An 18,997-nucleotide genomic window follows, 5' to 3' on the forward strand; every position below is an offset into this window, starting at 1 on the left:
ACACATCATTGCGCTTTAAATCTTTGCATGAGTTACTTAGCTGGAGTCGGCGAACACCTGATGTTTTAGATAAAATAACAGCATTTGTATGAGAAGCGGCACCTGCCGCAGCACCCACCCTTCCGTCTGCCATTTAAAACAACCGTTTTTGTGACAAAACTATTGGGAGACAGACTACTCCATGGCTTTTTTTTTATTACAAAGTTCTCATAGAGGCGGCAAATAATGAAATACACAATTCATTCCCTGTTATGGATTGTAATAACACAACAAACATTCAAATATAACTAATTGGAACACAAAGGCACAAATTCAACATGGTGGAGATAAAAACAGAAGACTATGTGTGTATGTTTTGAGATGGATGGTGTGGTGTTTGAGAAAGTGTGGCGTTGAGTGAGTAATGAAATGGTTGCATATCCCTGAACCAATGTATTTCTGTGAGTGGGGGTCGTGAGAGAGCTTTCAGTGTTGTGCATGTGAGGGATATACATTTATAATGAATTATACATCTTATTTATTTATTGTCCTATCATGGTGGAACAGTGTTTTCAAATAAATTATACATCTCATTTATTGTCCTATCACGGGGAACTACATTTAAAAAAATAAATTATACATCTAATTTATTGTCCTATCATGGGTAACTACATTTTAAAAAATAAATTATACATCTCATTTATTGTCCTATCACGGGGAACTACATTTAAAAAAAAAAAATTATACATCTAATTTATTTATTTATAGTCCTATATTGATGGAACAGTCCACAACCCTATACCCTAGACACCCATCTGAATGACCCAGATACTAAGGAGAAGTCCCTAACTGTTTTATGGGCCTGCTGTAAGCGGTCTGTATTCAGCCAAAATGCAGTCAGAGACCTAGAGCAGCACTGCCCCCTCTAGATTCTGAGCCCGCTTGGCAGGGTTGGTCCTGTAGTGGTTCTGAGCCTGCTTGGCAGGGTTGGTCCTGCAGTGGTTCTGAGCCTGCTTGGCAGGGTTGGTCCTGTAGTGGTTCTGAGCATGCTTGGCAGGGTTGGTCCTGCAAAGCCAAAGCCCCCTGAAGGGAGAGCATAATATACAAGGAAATTCTCCAAACTGCAAATGAGAACCTTGACGACCTTGTACCTAGCCGGTGGGGATTCCGGTGGGGTTCCCCGACCCAGGCAGTGGCAGTGCTGGCAACACTAGCTGCATTAACCCATGGGGAGGGGGTCACACTCAGAGAGGGGGTATATTATTGTGGGCCTGGTGGCACAAAATCAAAGGTCTGACTGCACGGAGATGCTTGGGAATATGGTCAATACGGGGGACCATGTTGTGGGTGTTTCAGGGGAAGGGGGTATATCTTCCTCCATCTAGGACGTGACAATGGTTAATATATCACGGCTGGCTCAGAACAGGGCAGCACGGCTGGCTGAGAACAGGGCAGCACGGCTGGCTCAGAACAGGGCAGCACGGCTGGCTCAGAACAGGGCAGCACGGCTGGTTCAGAACAGGGCAGCACGGCTGGCTCAGAAGAGGGCAGCACGGCAGGCTCAGAATAGGGCAGCACGGCTGGCTCAGAACAGGGCAGCACGGCTGGCTCAGAACAGGGCAGCACGGCTGGCTCAGAACAGGGCAGCACGGCTGGCGCAGAACAGGGCAGCACGGCTGGCTCAGAACAGGGCAGCACGGCTGGCTCAGAACAGGGCAGCACGGCTGGCTCAGAACAGGGCAACACGGCTGGCTCAGAACAGGGCAGCACGGCTGGCCCTTAAATGTACACGGAGAGCCAACATTAATAATATGGATTGACTTCATCACTACTTGTATTTATGAGAGGTATTGACATGTTAAATAAACCGAGCTGTCTGTCTAAACTACTGGCACACAGCTCAGACACCCATGCATACCCCACAAGACATGCCACCAGAGGTCTCTTCACAGTCCCCAAGTCCAGAACAGACAATTAGAGGCACACATTACAACATAGAGCCATAGCTACATGGAACTCTATTCCACATCAGGTAACTGATGCAAACAGTAGAATCAGATTTAAAAAAACTGATAAAAATACACCTTATAGAACAGTGGGGACTGTGAAGAGACACACATACACATTATAAGGCACGCACTTTACAGGCGCTTACACATGTATGTTGTATTGTAATTATGTGGTAGTGGACTGAGGGAACACACTAAATGTATTGGGTAAAGTGTTATGAAATGTCTTGTCATGTAATACTGTAACTTGTGCATAACTGCCTTAATGTTGCTGGACCCCAGGAAGAGTATGGTGATCCTTAATAAATACAAGAATACCTTCACACAGTTCTGCTGTCACCTTCACACAGTTCTGCTGCTACCTTCACACAGTTCTGCTGCCACCTTCACACAGTTCTGCTGTCACCTTCACACAGTTCTGCAGTCACCTTCACACAGTTCTGCAGTCACCTTCACACAGTTCTGCAGTCACCTTCACACAGTTCTGCTGTCACCTTCACACAGTTCTGCAGTCACCTTCACACAGTTCTGCAGTCACCTTCACACACTTCTACAGACAACTTCACACACTTCTACAGACAACTTCACAAAGTCTGCTGTCACTTTCACATAGTTTTGCTGTCACCTTCAAATCAAATTGTATTAGTCACATGCACCGAATACAACAGGTGTAGACCTTACAGTGAAATGCTTACTTACGAGCCCATAACCAACAGTGCAGTTTAAAAAAAATACAGATAAGAATAAAAGAAACAAGTAATTAAAGAGCAGCAGTAAAAAATAACAATAGATACAGGAGGATGCCGGTACAGAGTTAGTGCGGGGAAACCGGTTAGTTGAGGTAGTATGTACTTGTAGGTAGAGTTATTAAAGTGACTATGCATAGATGACAACAGAGAGTGGCAGTGATGAGGGGAGGGGGGGATGCAAATAGTCTGGGTAGCCATTTTACCAGATGTTCAAGAATCCTGTGGCTTGGGGGTAAAAGCTGTTTAGAAGCGTCATGGACCTAGACTTGGCTCTCCGGTACCGCTTGAAATGCAGTAGCAGAGAGAACAGTCTATGACTACGGTGGCCTTCCTCTGACACCGCCTGGTATAGAGGTCCTGGATAGCAGAAATCTTTGCCCTATAGTGATGTACTGGGCCGTTCGCACTACCCTCTGTAGTGCCTTGTGGTCGGAGGCCAAGCAGATGCCGTACCAGGCAGTGATGCAACCAGTCAGGATGCTATCGATGGTGCAGCTGTAAAACCTTTTGAGGATCTGAGGACCCATGCCAAATCTTTTCAGTCTCCTGAGGGGGGATAGGTTTTGTTGTGCCCACTTCACGACTGTCTTGGTGTGCTTGGTTAGTTTGTTGGTGATGTGGACACCAAGGATCTTGAAGCTCTTAACTTGCTCCACTGCAGCCCCGTCGATGAGAATGGGGGCGTGCTCAGTCTTCTTTTTCCTGTAGTCCACAATCATCTCCTTTGTCTTGATCACGTTGAGGGAGAGGTTGTTGTCCTTGTACCACATGGCCAGGTCTCTGACCTCCTCCCTATAGGCTGTCTCGTTGTTGTCGGTGATCAGGCCTACCACTGTTGTGTCATCGGCAAATTTAAGGATGGTGTTGGAGTCATGCCTGGTCATGAGTGAACAGGGACTACAGGAGGGGGCTGAGCACGCACCCTCGAGGGGCCCCTGTGTTGAGGATCAGCATGGCGGATGTGTTATTATTACCTACCCTTACCACCTGGGGGCGGCCCGTCAGGAAGTCCAGGATCCAGTTGCAGAGGGAGGTGTTTAGTCCCAGGGTCCTTAGCTTATTGATGAGCTTTGACGGCACTATGGTGTTGAACGCTGACTTGTAGTCAATGTATAGCATTCTCACATAGGTGTTCCTTTTGTCCAGGTGGGAATGGGCAGTGTGGAGTGCAATAGAGATTGCATCATCTGTTGGGGCGGTATGCAAATTAGAGTTGGTCTAGGGTTTCTGGGATCATGGTGTTGTGAGCCATGACCAGCCTTTCAAAGCACTTCATGGCTACAGATGTGAGTGCTATGGGTCGGAAGTCATTTATGCAGGTTAACCTGTTGGGGGTAGGGGGCAGTATTGACACGGCCGGATAAAAAACGTACCCGATTTAATCTGGTTACTACTCCTGCCCAGTAACTAGAATATGCATATAATTATTGGCTTTGGATAGAAAACACTCCAAAGTTTCTAAAACTGATTGAATGGTGTCTGTGAGTATAACAGAACTCAAATGGCAGGTCAAAACCTGAGAGATTCCTTTACAGGAAGTGGCCTGTCTGACCATTTATTGGCTTTCTTTGACATCTCTTTCCAAAACTTAGGATCTCTGCGGTAACGTGACACTTCCCACGGCTCCAATAGGCTCTCAGAGCCCGGGAAAAACCTGAATGTCGTCATTCCAGCCCCAGGCTGAAACACATTATCGCCTTTCTCAAGTGGCCGATCAAGGGACAGTGGGCTTAGGCGCGTGCACTGGCTGCCCCCGTCTTTCTGTTTTTTCCTCTGTTTACCAAAAAGGAGATTCCCGGTCGGAATATTATCGCTTTTTTACGAGAGAAATTGCATAGAAATTGATTTTAAACAGCGGTTGACATGCTTCGAAGTACGGTAATGGAATATTTAGAATTTTTTTGTCACGAATGCGTCATGCTCGTAACCCTGATTTACCATTTCGGATAGTGTCTGGAACGCACGAACAAAACGCCGCTATTTGGATATAACGATGGATTATTTGGGACCAAACCAACATTTGTTATTGAAGTAGAAGTCCTGGGAGTGCATTCTGACGAAGACAACAAAGGTAATACATTTTTTTTTATAGTAAATCTGATTTTGGTGAAGGCTAAACTTGCCGGGTGTCTAAATAGCTAGCCCGTGATGGCTGGGCTATGTACTTAGAATATTGCAAAATGTGCTTTCACCAAAAAGCTATTTTAAAATCGGACATATCGAGTGCATAGAGGAGTTCTGTATCTATAATTCTTAAAATAATTGTTATGCTTTTTGTTAACGTTTATCGTGAGTAATTTAGTAAATTGTGAGTAAATTCCCCGGAAGTTTGCGGGGGGTATGCTAGTTCTGAACGTCACATGCTAATGTAAAAAGCTGGTTTTTGATATAAATATGAACTTGATTGAACAAAACATGCATGTATTGTATAACATAATGTCCTAGGGTTGTCATCTGATGAAGATCATCAAAGGTTAGTGCTGCATTTAGCTGTCTTCTGGGTTTTTTGTGACATTATATGCTAGCTTGAAAAATGGGTGTCTGATTATTTCTGGCTGGGTACTCTGCTGACATAATCTAATGTTTTGCTTTCGTTGTAAAGCCTTTTTGAAATCGGACAGTGTGCTTAGATTAACGAGAGTCTTGTCTTTAAATAGCTGTAAAATAGTCATATGTTTGAGAAATTGAAGTAATAGGATTTTTAAGGTATTTGAAAATCGCGCCACTGGATTACACTGGCTGTTGCGTAGGTGGGACGAATTCGTCCCGCCTAGCCCAGAGAGGTTAACTTAGTGTTCTTGGGCACAGGGACTATGGTGGTCTGCTTAAAACATGTTGGTATTACAGACTCTGACAGGGAGAGGTTGAGCATGTCAGTGAAGACACTTGCCAGTTGGTCAGCGCATGCTCGCAGCATATGTCCTGGTAATCCATCTATCCCTGCGGCCTTGTGAATAAAATCGAGTACGACTCGATTTTGGGCCTTTATTGACGCTTTGCCTGTTTGATGGTTCGTCAGAGGGCATAGCAGGATTTCTTAGAAGCTCCCGGGTTAGAGTCCCGCTCCTTGAACGTGGCAGCTCTAGCCTTTAGTTCAGTGCGGATGCTGCCTGTAATCCATGGCTTCTGGTTGGGGTATGTACGTACGGTCACTGTGGGGACTATATCATTAATACTTATTGATGAAGCCAGTGACTGATGTGGTGTACTCCAATGCCATTGGAGGAATCCCGGAACATATTCCAGTCTGTGCTAGCAAAACATTCCTGTAGCTTCGCATCTGCTTCATCTGACCACTTTTTTATTGATCTAGTCACTGGTGCTTCCTGCTTTAATTTTTGTAAATAGGAATCAGGAGGATGGAATTATGGTCAGATTTGCCAAATGGAGGGTGAGGGAGAGCTTTGTATGCATCTCTGTGTGTGGAGTATAGGTGGTCCAGAGTTATTTTTCCTCTGGTGGCACATTTAACATGCTGATAGAAATTTGGTAAAACTAATTTAAGTTTCCCTGCATTAACCTGTTTGGGATAGGGGGCAGTATTTTCACGTCCGGATAAAAAAACGTACCGGATTTAATCTGGTTACCACTCCTACCCAGTAACTAGAATATGCATATACTTATTACATATGGATAGAAAACACCCTAACGTTTCTAAAACTGTTTGAATGGTGTCTGTGAGTATAACAGAACTCATTTGGCAGGCAAAAACCTGAGAAGGTTTCATGCAGGAAGTGGCCTGTCTGACAAGGTGTTGTTGTTCTTGCTTCTGTTTATTGAAGAGTCAGGATCTTAGCTGTAACGTGACATTTCCCACGGCTCCAATAGGCTCTCAGAGCCCGGGAAAAACCTAAACGATGACGAGGCAGCCTCAGGCTGAAACACATTATCGCCTTTTCCAAGTGGCCCATCAGAGGACAATGGAATTAGGCGCGTGCCCGATTCGACCCAGTGATATATTTTCCTTCGGCTGTTTATCTAATTGCAGATTCCCGGTCGGAATATTATCGCTTTTTTACGAGAAAAATTGCATAAAAATTGATTTTAAACAGCGGTTGACATGCTTCGAAGTACGGTAATGAAATATTTAGAAATCTTTTGTCACGAAATGCGCCGTGCGCACGACCGTTATTTACCATTGGGATAGTGTCTGGGACGCACGAACAAAACGTCGCTGTTGGAACATAACTATGGATTATTTTGGACCAAACCTACATTTGTTATTGAAGTAGAAGTCCTGGGAGTGCATTCTGACGAAGAACAGGAAAGGTAAGACCATTTTTCTTATATTAAATCTGATATTGGTGAGTGCTAAACCTGCTGGGTGTCTAAATAGCTAGCCCTGTGATGCCGGGCTATGTACTTAGAATATTGCAAAATGTGCTTTCACCGAAAAGCTATTTTAAAATCGGACATATCGAGTGCATAGAGGAGTAATGTATCTATAATTCTTAAAATAATTGTTATGCTTTTTGTGAACGTTTATCGTGAGTAATTTAGTAAATTGTTAGTAAATTCGCCGGAAGTTTGCTAGTTCTGAACGTCACATGCTAATGTAAAAAGCTGTTTTTTGATATAAATATGAACTTGATTGAACAAAACATGCATGTATTGTATAACATAATGTCCTAGGTGTGTCATCTGATGAAGATCATCAAAGGTTAGTGCTGCATTTAGCTGTCTTCTGGGTTTTTGTGACATTATATGCTAGCTTGAAAAATGGGTGTCTGATTATTTCTGGCTTGGTACTCTGCTGACATAATCTAATGTTTTGCTTTCGTTGTAAAGCCTTTTTGAAATCGGACAGTGTGCTTAGATTAACGAGAGTCTTGTCTTTAAATAGCTGTAAAATAGTCATATGTTTGAGAAATTGAAGTAATAGGATTTTTAAGGTATTTGAAAATCGCGCCACAGGCTTCAACTGGCTGTTACGTAGGTGGGACGAATTCGTCCCGCCTAGCCCATAGAGGTTAAAGTCCCCGGCTACTAGGAGCGCCGCCTCTGGGTGACCATTTTTCTTGTTTGCTTATGGCGGAATACAGCTCATTCAATGCTGTCTTAGTGCCAACCTCTGACTGAGGTGGTATGTAAACAGCTACGAAGAATACATATGAGAACTCTCTCGGTAGGTAGTGTGGTCTACAGCTTATCATGATATACTCAACCTCAAGCGAGCAATAGCTTGAGATTTACTTAGATATCATGCACCAGCTGTTATTTACAAAAATACATAGACTGCCGCACCTTGTCTTACCAGACGCCGCTGTTCTATCCTGCAGGTACATCGTATAACCAGCCAGCTGTATGTTGATATTGTCGTCGTTCAGCCACGAATCCATGAAGCATAAGATGTTAGTGTTTAATGTCCCGTGGGTAGTTTAATCTTCCCAGTAACTCGTCAATTTTATTGTCCAAAGATTGCATGTTTGCTCGCAGAATTGAGGGGAGTGGGGGTATATTCGATCGCCTCCGACGTCTCAGAAGGCAGCCCGCTCTCCGGCCCCTCCTTCTCCGCCTCCTCTTCACGCAGATCACTGGGGTCGGGGCCTGTTCCCGAGTGAGCCGTATATCCTCGGGCTCGTCACTGTCGTGGAAGAAGAAAAAGGATTCTGCCAGTTCGAGATGAGTAATCGCAGTCCTGATGTTTTAGAAGTTATTTTCGGTCATAAGAGATGCTAGCGGCAACATTATGTACAAAATAAGTAAAAAATTAACCTCTCTGGGCTAGGCGGGACGAATTCGTCCCACCTACGTAACAGCCACTTGAAGCCTGTGGCGCGATTTTCAAAACCTTAAAAATCCTATTACTTCAATTTCTCAAACATATGACTATTTTACAGCTATTTAAAGACAAGACTCTCGTTAATCTAACCACACTGTCCGATTTCAAAAAGGCTTTACAACGAAAGCAAAACATTAGATTATGTCAGCAGAGTACCAAGCCAGAAATAATCAGACACCCATTTTTCAAGCTAGCATAAAATGTCACAAAAACCCAGAAGACAGCTAAATGCAGCACTAACCTTTGATGATCTTCATCAGATGACAACCCTAGGACATTATGTTATACAATACATGCATGTTTTGTTCAATCAAGTTCATATTTATATCAAAAAACAGCTTTTTACATTAGCATGTGACGTTCAGAACTAGCATACCCCCCGCAAACTTCCGGGGAATTCGCTAACATTTTACTAAATTACTCACGATAAACGTTCACAAAAAGCATAACAATTATTTTATGAATTATAGATAAAGACCTCCTCTATGCACTCGATATGTCCGATTTTAAAATAGCTTTTTGGTGAAAGCACATTTTGCAATATTCTAAGTACATAGCCCAGGCATCACGGGCTAGCTATTTAGACACCCGGTAAGTTTAGCACTCACCATAATCATATTTACTATTATAAAAGTTTGATTACATTTTGTTGTCTTCGTCAGAATGCACTCCCAGGACTGCTACTTCAATAACAAATGTTGGTTTGGTCCAAAATAATCCATCGTTATATCCGAATAGCGGCGTTTTGTTCGTGCGTTCCAGACACTATGCGAAATGGTAAAGAAGGGTCGCGCGCATGGCGCAATTCGTGACAAAAAAATTCTAAATATTCCATTACCGTACTTCGAAGCATGTCAACCGCTGTTTAAAATCAATTTTTACGCCATTTTTCTCGTAAAAAACCGATAATATTCCGACAGGGAATCTCCTTTACGGCAAACAGAGGAAAAAATCACAAAGGCGGGGGCGGTTGGGTCACGCGCCTAAGCCCAGAGTCCCTTGATCGGCCACTTGAGAAAGGCGATAATGTGGTTCAGCCTGGGGCTGGGATGACGACATTCAGGTTTTTCCCGGGCTCTGAGCGCCTATGGACGACGTAGGAAGTGTCACGTTAGAGCAGAGATCCTTAGTAAAAGATAGAGATGGAAAAGAAGTTCAAGAAATGGTCAGACAGGCCACTTCCTGTAAAGGAATCTCTCAGGTTTTGACCTGCCATTTGAGTTCTGTTATACTCACAGACACCATTCAAACAGTTTTAGAAACTTTAGGGTGTTTTCTATCCATATGTAAAAACCTGTTAGGGCTAGGGGGCAGTATTTGCACGGCTGGATAAAAAAAATGTACCCGATTTAATCTGGTTACTAATCCTACCCAGTAACTAGAATATGCATATACTTATTATATATGGATAGAAAACACTCTAAAGTTTCTAAAACTGTTTGAATGGTGTCTGTGAGTATAACAGAACTCATTTGGCAGGCAAAACCCTGAGACATTTTCTGACAGGAAGTGGATACCTGATGTGTTGTATTACCTTTAAACCTATGCCATTGAAAAACACAGGGGCTGAGGAATATTTTGGCACTTCCTATTGCTTCCACTAGATGTCACCAGCCTTTACAAAGTGTTTTGAGTCTTCTGGAGGGAGATCTGACCGAACAAGAGCCATGGAACGATGATGGCCCATTAGACACCTGGCGCGCGAGTTCATGTTGGGTACCCTCGTTCCAATACGTTATAAAAGAGTATGCATTCGTCCACCTTGAATATTATTCATGTTCTGGTTAAAAAAGGCCCTAATGATTTATGCTATACAACGTTTGACATGTTTGAACGAACGTAAATATATTTTTTCCCCTCGTTCATGACGAGAAGTCCGGCGGGCTTAGATCATGTGCTAACAAGACGGAGATTTTTGGACATATATGATGAGCTTTTTTGAACAAAACTACATTCGTTATGGACCTGTGATACCTGGAAGTGACATCTGATGAAGAGAATCAAAGGTAATGGATTATTTACATAGTATTTTCGATTTTAGATCTCCCCAACATGACGACTAGTCTGTATCGCAACGCGTATTTTTCTGGGCGCAGTGCTCAGATTATTGCAAAGTGTGATTTCCCAGTAAGGTTATTTTTAAATCTGGCAAGTTGATTGCGTTCAAGAGATGTAAATCTATAATTCTTTAAATGACAATATAATATTTTACCAATGTTTTCTAATTTTAATTATTTAATTTGTGATGCTGACTTGACTGCCGGTTATTGGAGGGAAACGATTTCCTCAACATCAATGCCATAGTAAAACGCTGTTTTTGGATATAAATATGAACTTGATAGAACTAAAAATGCATGCATTGTCTAACATAATGTCCTAGGAGTGTCATCTGATGGAGATTGTAAAAGGTTAGTGCATCATTTTAGCTGGTTTTATGGTTTTGGTGACCCTGTCTTTGAATTGACAAAACATTACACACAACTCTTGTAAATGTACTGTCCTAACATACTCTAAATTTATGCTTTCGCCGTAAAACCTTTTTGAAATCGTAAAACGTGGTTAGATTAAGGAGATGTTTATCTTTCAAAGGGTGTAAAATAGTTGTATGTTTGAAAAATTTGCATTTTTACATTTATTTGGATTCAAATTTGCCGCTCTTGAAATGCACCTGCTGTTGATGGAGTGCACCACGGGTGGGACGCCTGCGTCCCACCTAGCCCATAGAGGATAAGTATAGGCATATTCTAGTTACTGGGTAGGAGTGGTAACCAGATTAAATCGGGTATGTTTTTTATCCAGCCGTGTCAATACTGCCCCCTAGCCCTAACAGGTTAAGTTATAAACAACGCAGACAAAAAAAAACACATCAGTTGGGGGCACGTAAAACATCTGCCTTCTGGTCAGGCGCCATCGTACAGGTCTGCTGTAACTTTCACTCCCCCTCACAGGTCTGCTGTAACTTTCACCCCCCCTCACAGGTCTGCTGTAACTTTCATCCCCCCTCACAGGTCTGCTGTAACTTTCACCCCCCCTCACAGGTCTGCTGTAACTTTCACCCCCCCCTCACAGGTCTGCTGTAACTTTCACCCCCCCCTCACAGGTCTGCTGTAACTTTCACACCTTCACATAGTTCTGTTTTTAACTTTCATATTTTCACAGACTTCTGCTGTCATCTTCACACAATTCTGCTGTATACTTCAGACCTTCACACAGATCTGCTGCCACCTTCACACAGATCTGCTGCCACCTTCACACAGATCTGCTGCCACCTTCACACAGATCTGCTGCCACCTTCACACAGATTTGCTGCCACCTTCACACAGATCTGCTGCACCTTCACACAGATCTGCTGCCACATTCACACAGATCTGCTGCCACCTTCACACAGATCTGCTGCCACCTTCTCACAGATCTACTGTAATCTTCACACAGTTTTGCTGTCACCTTCATACAGTTTTGCTGTCACCTTCATACAGTACTGCTGTCACTTTCACACCTTCCTACAGTTCTACTGCTTACTTCACATGTTCACACAGTTCTGCCTACACATTCACACAGTTTTGTTCTCACCTTCACACATTTCTGCAGTCATCTTCTGCTAAGGCAGCAGCAGCTACTTTTACTGGGGTCCAGCAACATTATGGCAGTTATATACAATAAAAAAGATTACATGACATTACATTTCATAACACTGTCTGTAGCTTATGCCTACCCATGAACTGTAACACAGTACAATCTTTGAAATTGTTGCATGTAGAGGCTTCTCTGCCTGATACCAAGCATGAAAGATGTTAATTTATTAACTATTCACCATAGAATGACGATGCCGTGTGTTTGCTCCAAAGCATGCAGTGGAGAGGAATATTGCAGTTGACATTCTGTTGTGCATTACGTTTTACACATACATCCAAAAAGATGGCGGTGCAGATAGAAACATAACAGTGGGAACTCCAAAAACCATTTCATATGCGAATGACGCATGATAATATTTCTATAGCAAAGGTGTCGCTCTCTCTCCCTTTTTTCTCGCCCTCCCTCTTTCTCTCTCTCTCTCTCTCTCTCTCTCTCTCTCTCTCTCTCTCTACCCTCTCTCTCTACTTCCCTCCCTACCACTCACACTCTCCCTCCACCTCTCTGTGTCTCTCTCCCCCTCCCTCTCTCTCCCTCACCCTTTTTCTCTCACTCTCTGATAACATCATGGTGCAGTGGACTGGAGTAGAGTAGCCCTGAGGAGGTCATGTGACGCTGTCTCAGACTGATGCAGCACGTGTCACCACTCTGGGCGTCAGGCAGCCGTTTCCCGGGCAACAGAACAGAGTGGAACCCCACGGCCTCTTTTCACTTCCCATCAGCGTCTGTTCAGGGTGTGTGTGTGTGTGGTGTGTGTGTGTGTGTGTGTGTGTGTGTGTGTGTGTGTGTGTGTGTGTGTGTGTGTGTGTGTGTGTACTGAGAGTCAATGGCATTACAGAGCAAGGTAGAACAGAGCACTGAGTCCTCTCTCTCTGCTATGTCTCACTAGCAGGAGGAAATGTGATTATTTACCCAGCAGGTCTTGCAGCTCAGAGCCAAATTGTGTTGTGTCCTCCTGTTAATCAGCGTTCTTTAATACCTAAAATAGATTCCCTGTCATTTCATATGAAACTCAGAGATGGTTTTATATTTCAGAGGGATCTGAAAAACAACAGGGACACAGAGCTGGTACATGATGTCACATATCACCCGTGTTTCACTGTGTAGCTTAATAATGTGACATATCACTGTGTTTCACTGTGTAGCTTAATAATGTGACATATCACTGTGTTTCACTGTGTAGCTTAATGTGACATATCACTGTGTTTCACGGTGTAACATAATGTGACATTTAGTTTTAACCCTGTAACCACATGGAATTAATGCGTCAAAAATAATATGGCATTCATTCATAATACTGCAAATTCCAAAAAGAAACTATGAGATCAGGTTGGTGTAACATGATGTGACATTTCACTGTGTTTCAGCATGTAATATGACTGTGTTCCACTTTGTAACATGATGTGACATTTCACTGTGTTTCAGCATGTAATATGACTGTGTTCCACTTTGTAACATGATGTGAATCAGATGATGGATTGAACGATTACCTGAATGCAATGGGAAGGCCTGAGGGTACCTTGGTGAATGTTGCTCTTAGTGTACCAGTGTTTAAGGGCGACCCACTAGACTACAGGTTCTTTGCACGTGTCTTTGAACATACTATTGAAGGCAGTACCGAGCAATACGCCATGGGGCGACCCAGAGATCTATTCCGCAGTTGCCAACATATGGAGTCTGACAGAAGTTATAGAGGCCTCCAATTAGGGCTGAAGATTCCGAATCCCTACAAGCTTTTGCAGTTTTTTCTCACTGGATGCCTCAACACTATGAATAAGCTTCAACATGCGACCGAACGGCTCGTTTCGGTCTTATGTATTTTTTGTACTTTTCTTCATGTTGGATAAAAGTAGAGACTCAGAGCTAGAAAATAGTATATCATATACTGCAGTTGAGGAACAATTGGAAAGTCATTCTGCTTTGAAAGTTGCTAAACTTGTAATCCTACTTTTGAGAAAATGTACCTTGAATAATTTGGTACACCTAGTGGAGAGCTCTTCTTTGTCTACAATTACTCAGTATCGTTCACACCCTCTTAAGGATTCACAGGAGGCCTTTGCTAAACAGAGTGAGTACAGTAGTGTACTAAACAACCAAAGATTTCGACACTAAAGGCTAGTTTATGCTACGCCCATTCAGATGTCTGTATACAGTTGTTGAGGTGACATCATTAACATTCTATTGTTGTCCGACATCAAACTTGTCGTTATGAAAAATCATAAACACAAAAACGACAGGCTGCATAACATCAGCATCCTGGTGGTACAAAATGGCATAACTGGTGTATTTTAACACCAATAAACCTATCTGTTTAAAAATGTATTTAATATATGTCAATCTAGCAAACCAGCAATTAAAAGCAACTTTCTAAACAAAGTTTTGTTTCATTTCTAGCTTGTAAGCTAGCTAATGCTAAATTAGCTGGCTAGCTAGTTCAAATAATGACCATATCATGTACAGTTGACGTCGGAAGTTTACAAACACTTAGGTTGGAGTCATTAAAACTCGTTTTTCAATCACTCCATACATCCTCTGTATAACATAACATCTCTCTATCCTCCTCATAACATAACACATCTCTATGCTCTTTATAACCATCTCCTCTCTCCTCTCTATAACATCTCTCTATCCTCTCTATTACATAACATCTCTCTATCCTCTCTATTACATAACATCTCTCTATCCTCTCTATTACATACACATCTCTCTATCCTCTCTATTACATAACATCTCTCTATCCTCTCTATAATCATAACATCCTCTCTATCCTCTCTATTATATAACATCTCTCTATCCTCTCTATTACATAACATCTCTCTATCCTCTCTATTACATAACATCTCTCTATCCTCTCTATAATATAACATCTCTCTATCCTCTCTATAACATCTCTCTATCCTCTCTATTACATAACATCTCTCTATCCTCTCTATTACATAACATCTCTCTGTCCTCTCTATTACATAACATCTCTATGCACTTTATTACATAACACATCTCTATCCTCTCTATAATATAACATCTCTCTATCCTCTCTATTATATAACATCTCTCTATCCTCTCTATAACATCACTCTATTCTCTCTATTACATAACATCTCTCTATCCTCTCTATTACATAACATCTCTCTATCCTCTCTATAACATCTCTCTATCCTCTCTATAACATAACTCTATCCTCTCTATAACATCACTCTATCCTCTCTATAACATCACTCTATCCTCTCTATTACATAACATCACTCTATCCTCTCTATTACATAACATCTCTCTATCCTCTCTATTACATAACATCTCTCTATCCTCTCTATTACATAACATCTCTCTATCCTCTCTATAACATCTCTCTATCCTCTCTATTACATAACATCTCTCTATCCTCTCTATAACATGTCTCTATCCTCTCTATAACATGTCTCTATCCTCTCTATAACATCTCTCTATCCACTCTATTACATAACATCTCTCTATCCTCTCTATTACATAACATCTCTCTATCCTCTCTATAACATCTCTCTATCCTCTCTATAACATGTCTCTATCCTCTCTATAACATCTCTCTATCCTCTCTATAATATAACATCTCTCTGTCCTCTCTATAACATCTCTCTATCCTCTCTATAACATAACATCTCTCTGTCCTCTCTATAACATCTCTCTATCCTCTCTATTACATAACATCTCTCTATCCTCTCTATAACATCTCTCTATCCACTCTATTACATAACATCTCTCTATCCTCTCTATAACATCTCTCTATCCTCTCTATAACATGTCTCTATCCTCTCTATAACATGTCTCCATCCTTAACATCCCTCTTAGAGCTAGCAGGGTGCTGTTGATTCCCGGGGAATAGAGTGGTAGCTGTGTGTTGAAATAGTAGAACCGTCTGACTATCAAGCTTCAAACACTAATTTCAACATGGGAAAAGGAAATAGGATGTATGCATGTAATAGAATATCATTGTCAATGCTCAGTGCTCACACACCTCAGATGCATCTTGTGCAGTCATATTTTACTGTTGTCCAACCTAATCCTAAATCAATCCAACCTGATCCTAAATCAATCCAACCTGGTCCTAAATCAATCCAACCTGATCCTAAATCAATCCAACCTGATCCTGCAGCTCACCAATGAGAACTGACATTACATTTCAGGCATTTAGCAGACACTCTAATTCAGAGCAACTTACATTAAGACAGTTATGACAACAAACCCAACTCCAACATCAATCTGAGGCCGTATTCTGATCCATGCGGTTATCCCTATACCCTAAGCAGGTTCCTACTGCCCTACTGGAATCCACCCTGACTGTTCTCGTATAGCCAACAGGATGAGCTGATTTGTTGAGTCATGCCGTCCAGGTGTCCACTCACCACACATACTGCTGCTCGTCGATGACCAACAGTATCTTAAATCTCTTGGAGACAGGACCAGGCCCGGGTGCTGGGTTCTGATCCACCAAGCCAGCTGACACTGCTGTCTGTTTTACCACGTTAGTGATGGAACTCAGGGAGGTCAGAGAGCTGAAGAACCCAGAGCCTGAAGAGGGGGCCGGGGCTGGGGCAGCCTGGGCAGGCTGGGGCCCACACTCTGGAGCTGGGGGGGCAGCGTTGGGGGCTGGTGCTGGAACTTGTCCTGGGGATGTGGCTGGGACTCCTGAGGTGGCTGTAGAGGGGGGAGGCGGTGGAGGATCAGATCTCTGGAGGTCTGTCATGTAGCCGTTAGGAAGATTAGCTATAAAGCTGCTGTCAGACAGCCGGCGACGCAGGAAATTCATGGTAGCGGTTGAGAGAGAGCTGACAAGAGAGATTTGAGAGAGAGAGCTAGTCGGATGGAGAGAGCTTTGCGAGTGGAGAGCTATGTATGAGGGTTGTTGCTGCTAGAGGATCCTGGAGAGCTGGATGAGGCTCCTGCACGACGTGATGGTGTAGCAGAGGCTCTAGTCCAGTCTTCTAGCTCTCTACACCACAGAGAAGAGAAGCTTGTTTCCCCCTCCGAGCTTCACCAGCTTCTCCTATGGAGTGTTGTGGCGTGTTTATGTGTCAGCAGGGTGTGTATGTGGTGATGCTGTCCCTCGATAAGGTACTGGTGGTATCCCGCTACTCTGCCTGTCCCCATCGGCGACAGAAACCTGAATGCCTGCAAGAGATGATTTCACTCTGCCTCTCGTCCTCTTTCTGCTTCTCTCTCTCTCTCTCTCTGTAGCTCTGCTCTCTCCTCTGCCTCTCTCTCTCTCTGCCTCTCCTCCACCTCTCTCTCCTGCACCTCTCTCTCTCTCTCTCTCCTCCACCACCTATATCTCTCTCTCTTTCTCAATCTCTCTCCTCCACCTTTTTCTCCTCCACCACCTCTTTCTCTCTTTCTCAATCTCTCGCTCTCTCTCTCAATCTCTCCTCCTTTTCTCTCTCTGCCGCTCTCTCTCCTCCTCCTCTCTATAGTATGTATGGTGGTTGGTTGTCCCCCTCCCCCTCTCTCTCAATTGTATTCAATTATATCTCTCTCCCCCTCTATCTCTCTCCCCCCTCTATCTCTCTCCCCTCTCTCTCTCTTCCTCTCTGTAGTATGTATGGTGGTTGGCTGTCCCCCTCCCCCCTCTCTCAATTCGTTTAAATTCTCCTTCTCTCTCAATCTCTCTCCTTACCCCCCTTCTCTCTCTCTCTCTGCCGCTCTATCTCTCTTCCTCTCTGTAATATGTATTCTGGTTTGCTGTCACCCTCCCCCTCTCCCTCATCATAGCTATGTGACGCAGCTCTGTGTACTGCAGCCTCTGAAGTGTTAGGGTTACAGGGAGGCAGGCTTAGTGTAGAGTAGTGTAGCTTCTGAAAGGGTTTCCAGTCAATGTGAATGTGTATAGAGAGGGAGGTGCAGTGTTGCTTACGCACAGAGACTCCACTCTACTCTGCTGTGACGGCTTCCCTCTCTGTCTCTCTCCCTATTCCTCCCCCTCTTCTTCTTTTAGCCTCATAATAAACATGAAAGCCACTGGAAACAGTGGTAGGCTGATTTTTTTGTTGTTGGGGGGGGGGATGGTTTGTCCTCGGGGTTTCGCCTGCCATTTCAGTTCTGTTATACTCACAGATATTATTTTAACAGTTTTAGAATCTTTAGAGTGTTTTCTATCCAAATCTACCAATTATATGCATATCCTAGCTTCTGGGCCTGAGTAGCAGGCAGTTAACTTTTGGCACGCTTTTCATCCAGACGTCAAAATACTGCCCCCTAGCCCAAAGAGGTTAGGGGGTTGGGGTTAGGTTTTTGTTTAAGGAATCCACAAGGTCAATCTGATACCTTCAAGCTAATTCAGAGACCGGGGGAGGGTTGCGCTTTGCTTGCCGAATGGGGGAGTTAGGTTTAGGGGTTAGGTTTAGGGGGGTTAGGGTTGGGTTTAGGGTTGGGGGTAGGGGTCGGGTTAGGGTTTAGGGTTATGGTCAGGGGTTAGGGGTTAGGGTTAGGGTTCTAGTTTTGAGTCGGTTGATCCACTTCCATCTCTGACACGTGGAAGCCGAAGGGGAGGGAAGGGAATGGGTGCACTCCACAGCATTGACACGCGGGCCAGGGGTTGGGGTTGGGGTTAGGGTCAGGGGTTAGGGTCAGGGGTTAGGGTCAGGGGTTAGGGTTAGGTTTATGATAAGTTCTGTATTTTGAGGTTTTTCACCTTGCGTTTCACTGGCCTATTGTGATCTGTTATTGTTTCCATTCTGGGTTTATTGGGAGGGTTGTGTGTGTGAAAATATGACATGTATGAATAGTTTACCTACACTTACATTTTGCCATTCAATCCAAGTGGAGCCAGAGATCTAAGGGTGGCTATGCACTTGGATTCTGCGGCCTTTCTCTGGGTTAGG

The 18,997-nt window shown here is 43.4% G+C and overlaps 1 protein-coding gene across 1 annotated transcript in view; it reads right to left on the minus strand.

The window, feature by feature from the left end:
• LOC106566274 (synapsin-1) overlaps positions 1 to 17,845 on the minus strand; it is a 222,766-nt gene extending 204,921 nt beyond the window's left edge. Inside the window, exon 1 of the mRNA XM_045692010.2 lies at positions 16,526 to 17,845. Coding sequence (XP_045547966.1) covers positions 16,526 to 16,929 — 404 coding nt within the window. The 5' untranslated portion in view covers positions 16,930 to 17,845. The remainder of the gene's footprint in view (positions 1 to 16,525) is intronic.
• Between the last annotated feature and the right edge of the window lie 1,152 nt (positions 17,846 to 18,997).

Source organism: Salmo salar, chromosome 12, assembly GCF_965601325.2.
Source record: "Salmo salar chromosome 12, fSalSal1, whole genome shotgun sequence".
Classification (NCBI taxonomy): domain Eukaryota; kingdom Metazoa; phylum Chordata; class Actinopteri; order Salmoniformes; family Salmonidae; genus Salmo; species Salmo salar.